This window comes from Cetorhinus maximus, chromosome 15 (assembly GCF_964194155.1).
Source record: "Cetorhinus maximus chromosome 15, sCetMax3.hap1.1, whole genome shotgun sequence".
Taxonomy (NCBI): domain Eukaryota; kingdom Metazoa; phylum Chordata; class Chondrichthyes; order Lamniformes; family Cetorhinidae; genus Cetorhinus; species Cetorhinus maximus.
Window position 1 is genome coordinate 56,963,641 of NC_135893.1, and position 3,186 is coordinate 56,966,826.

A 3,186-nucleotide genomic window follows, 5' to 3' on the forward strand; every position below is an offset into this window, starting at 1 on the left:
GATAAGGCAGGGAGTTGGGTTCAGCTGCTGACAAGTTGGGGTTTTAAACCCTAAGGATTGGAAGGTGAAATGCAGACAGGTGAGAGAGGAGGTTTTCAGTTTGGAAATCCTGGGAAAGAATAATTTAGACCAGGAGCAGGTGTGATGAATCATCATCTGAACAGAAGTTTCAGGGAGCAGGGCTGGGTATTTGGAGAGTGGAAAGGGGATTGCATCAACCAGTGCCCATTGAATCATTTCCATCAAAATAAGGCTTTCCTTTTCTCCAACCAGAATCCTGATTTTCACACCTGATGTTTGGACTTGGTGGGTATTTGATTTTGTTTAATGGAAGTGTCCAAGAGAATATTGATGTTTGAAGAAGATATCAGTGTCAGGGATTAATGGTGTAGTCAATAGTTGTACAGGATTTTATCTGAAGATAATTGGCGTGAGAGAGTTGAAGATTAGATCTGAAGTGTGGATTTAAAACAGTATGAATCTCATCACCTCAGTATCTCACTTGGTTTCTGTACTGCCCCTGTGAGTCCATAGATTCTAACGTTAGTCTTGTGGGTTATTTAATCCACTCATATTGTGGCTGCCTTATATTCCTAATATTTATCCAGCATCACCTCAGTCTGGATTCTGGCTGGAAGCCTGATACATAGCCAGGGTGAAAATGGAAGGACTGAGTCAACTCAGTCTAAGTTTAGATTGAGTGGAATAGATCTATAGGAGTTTAGAAGAATGAGAGGTGATCTCATTGAAATGTATAAAATGCTTAGTGGGCTTGACAGGCTTGATGCTGAGAGGTTGCTTCCCCTAGATGGTGAATCTAGAATTAGGAGCCATAATTTCAGAATAAGGGGTCAGTCAATTAAGACAAAGATGGGAGAAATGTATTCATTCAGCGGACTGTGAATGTTTGGAATTCTCCATCACAGAGAGCTGTGGATGCTTAGCCATCAAGTATATTCAACAGTGAGATTGGATTTTGAACATGAAGGAAATTGGGAGATAATGGGGCTAGTGCAGGAAAGGAGAGTTGAGGTAGAAGGTCATGATCATATTGAATGGCAAAACAGGCTTTAGGGACTAAATGGCCTATACTTTCTCCTATTTCTTAAGTTCTTATTAAAATTTGGCATTACAAAATCTTTCTTTACTCTAAAAGCCCTGCGTATGATGGAAGGAAGGTCATTGATGAAGCAGCTGAAGGTGGTTGGGCTGAAGACACTGCCCTGAGGAACTCCTGCAGTGATGTCCTGGAGCTGAGATGACTGACCTCCAACAACCACAACCATCTCCCTTTGTGTTAGGTATGACTCCAGCCTGCGGAGATTTTTCCTCCTGATTCCCATTGACTCCAGTTTTGCCAGGGCTCCTTGATGCCACACTCAGTCAAATGCTGCCTTGATGTCAAGGACACTCACTCTCACCTCACCTCTGGAGTTCAGCTCTTTTGCCCATGTTTGAACCAAAGCTCTAATGAGGTCAGTAGCTGAGTGGCCCTGGCGGAACCCAAACTGGGCGTCAGTGAGTAGGTTATTGCTAAGCAAGTGCCATTTGATAGCACTGTTGATGACCCCTTCCATTACTTTACTGATGATGGAGAGTAGACTAGTGGGGCGGTAATTGGGCAGGTTGGGTTTGTCCTGCTTTTTGTGTGCAGGACATACCTGGGCAATTTTCCACATAGCCAGGTAGATGTCAGTGTTGTGGCTGTATTGGAACAGCTTAAAATCAGGAATCCTCAAGAGGTCAGAATTGGAGTGCAGGTATCTTAGAGGGTTGTGGGGCTAAGGAAGATAATAGAGATAGGGAGTACCAAGGCCATGGAGCAATTTGAAAATGAGAAAGACGAATTTTAAAATCGAAACATTACTTAGCTGGAATCCAATGTAAGTCAGCAAACAGGGGTTGATGGGTGAAAAGGACTGCGTGTGAGTTCAGACACAAGAAGCAGAGTTTTGGATGATGCCTGTTTATAGAGAGTAGAATCTGGGAGGCTGGCCAGTAGTGCATTGGAATAGTCAAGTCTAATGGTAACAAAGATAGGGATGAGGGTTTCAGCAGGAGATGAGTTGAGGCAAGGATGCGGTCAGATGATGCTGCGGAGGTTACTGGTTTAGTAATGCAGAGACTCGGGCTAATGCTCCAGGGACCAGGGTTCAAATCCCACCACAGCAGCTGGTGGAACTTAAATTTAGTTAACTAATAAAGCCTGCAATTGAAAGCTAGTCTCAGTAATGGTGACCAGCTGACTTGATTTGGTCCACGTCAAGTGGAATGCCTGAGGTGGCAGCAGTGGTGTCAAAGCAGCCGCTGACTAAAGTCACGAAGAAGCCGCCCAAGAAGTGGAGGAGATCTCACAAGCAGAGCTATTCCACTTACGCGTACAGGGGGCTGACCCAGGTCCACCTTTCCACCAGGATCCTGTCCAAGGCCATGAGTGTTATGAATTCCTTCGTTGTCGACATTTTCGAGCACATCGCCTCCGAGGCTTCGCACCTCATTCACTACAACAAGCACCACACCATTTCGGCCAGGGAGATCCAGAGCATTGTCTACCTCATGCTGCCTGGGGAACTGGCCAAACACGCCGTACCTAAAGACACCAAAGCGATCACCAAATACACCAACTGCATTTAGGTCGATTATTCTAAAGATTATATTAAAAAAAACTCAACTATCATTGATTGTCGTAAAACCTGTTTGGTTCACTATATTGATCCGAAACTGCTGAATCACTTGTTATCAGCGGAGCAGGAAGTCAGAGAGGAGGATGAATGCTGGAGTTGGGATTATCTGTTCGCTGAAGTGTCCTCAGAGCTACTGACTGAATCTACAGATGGTGCTGGGCAGCGTGAGGAGGAAGCCAAGGTGCTGTCTACACCAGCCTGACTGAAACAGGAGCCTTGCTGTTAGTTTATCAACCTATTGTTGCTGTTTTTTGATGATCTGATATTTGCCCTGGATATTAATGTTAAAGTGCCAGAGCTTGAAAAGTAGAAAGTGTCTTAATACCTGTAAAAAAAATAGTCCTTTAGGGGAGGAAATGTGCCACCTTTACTTGGTCTGCTTACATGTGACTCCAGACCCACAGATTCTTAATTAGCCCCTGAAATGGCCTAGAAAGCCATTGAGTTCAAGGGCAATTAGGGATGGGCAACTAATGCTGGTCTTGCCAGCAACACCCATGTC

The 3,186-nt window shown here is 44.5% G+C and overlaps 1 protein-coding gene across 1 annotated transcript; it reads left to right on the forward strand.

Annotated features, from left to right (window-relative positions):
• The first annotated feature begins 2,271 nt into the window (after window positions 1–2,271).
• Window positions 2,272–2,634, forward strand: LOC144690285 (histone H2B type 1-L-like). The gene has a single exon (XM_078557640.1). The coding sequence runs from the start codon at window positions 2,272–2,274 to the stop codon at window positions 2,632–2,634; it is 363 nt and encodes a 120-aa protein (XP_078413766.1).
• The last annotated feature ends 552 nt before the right edge of the window (window positions 2,635–3,186 follow it).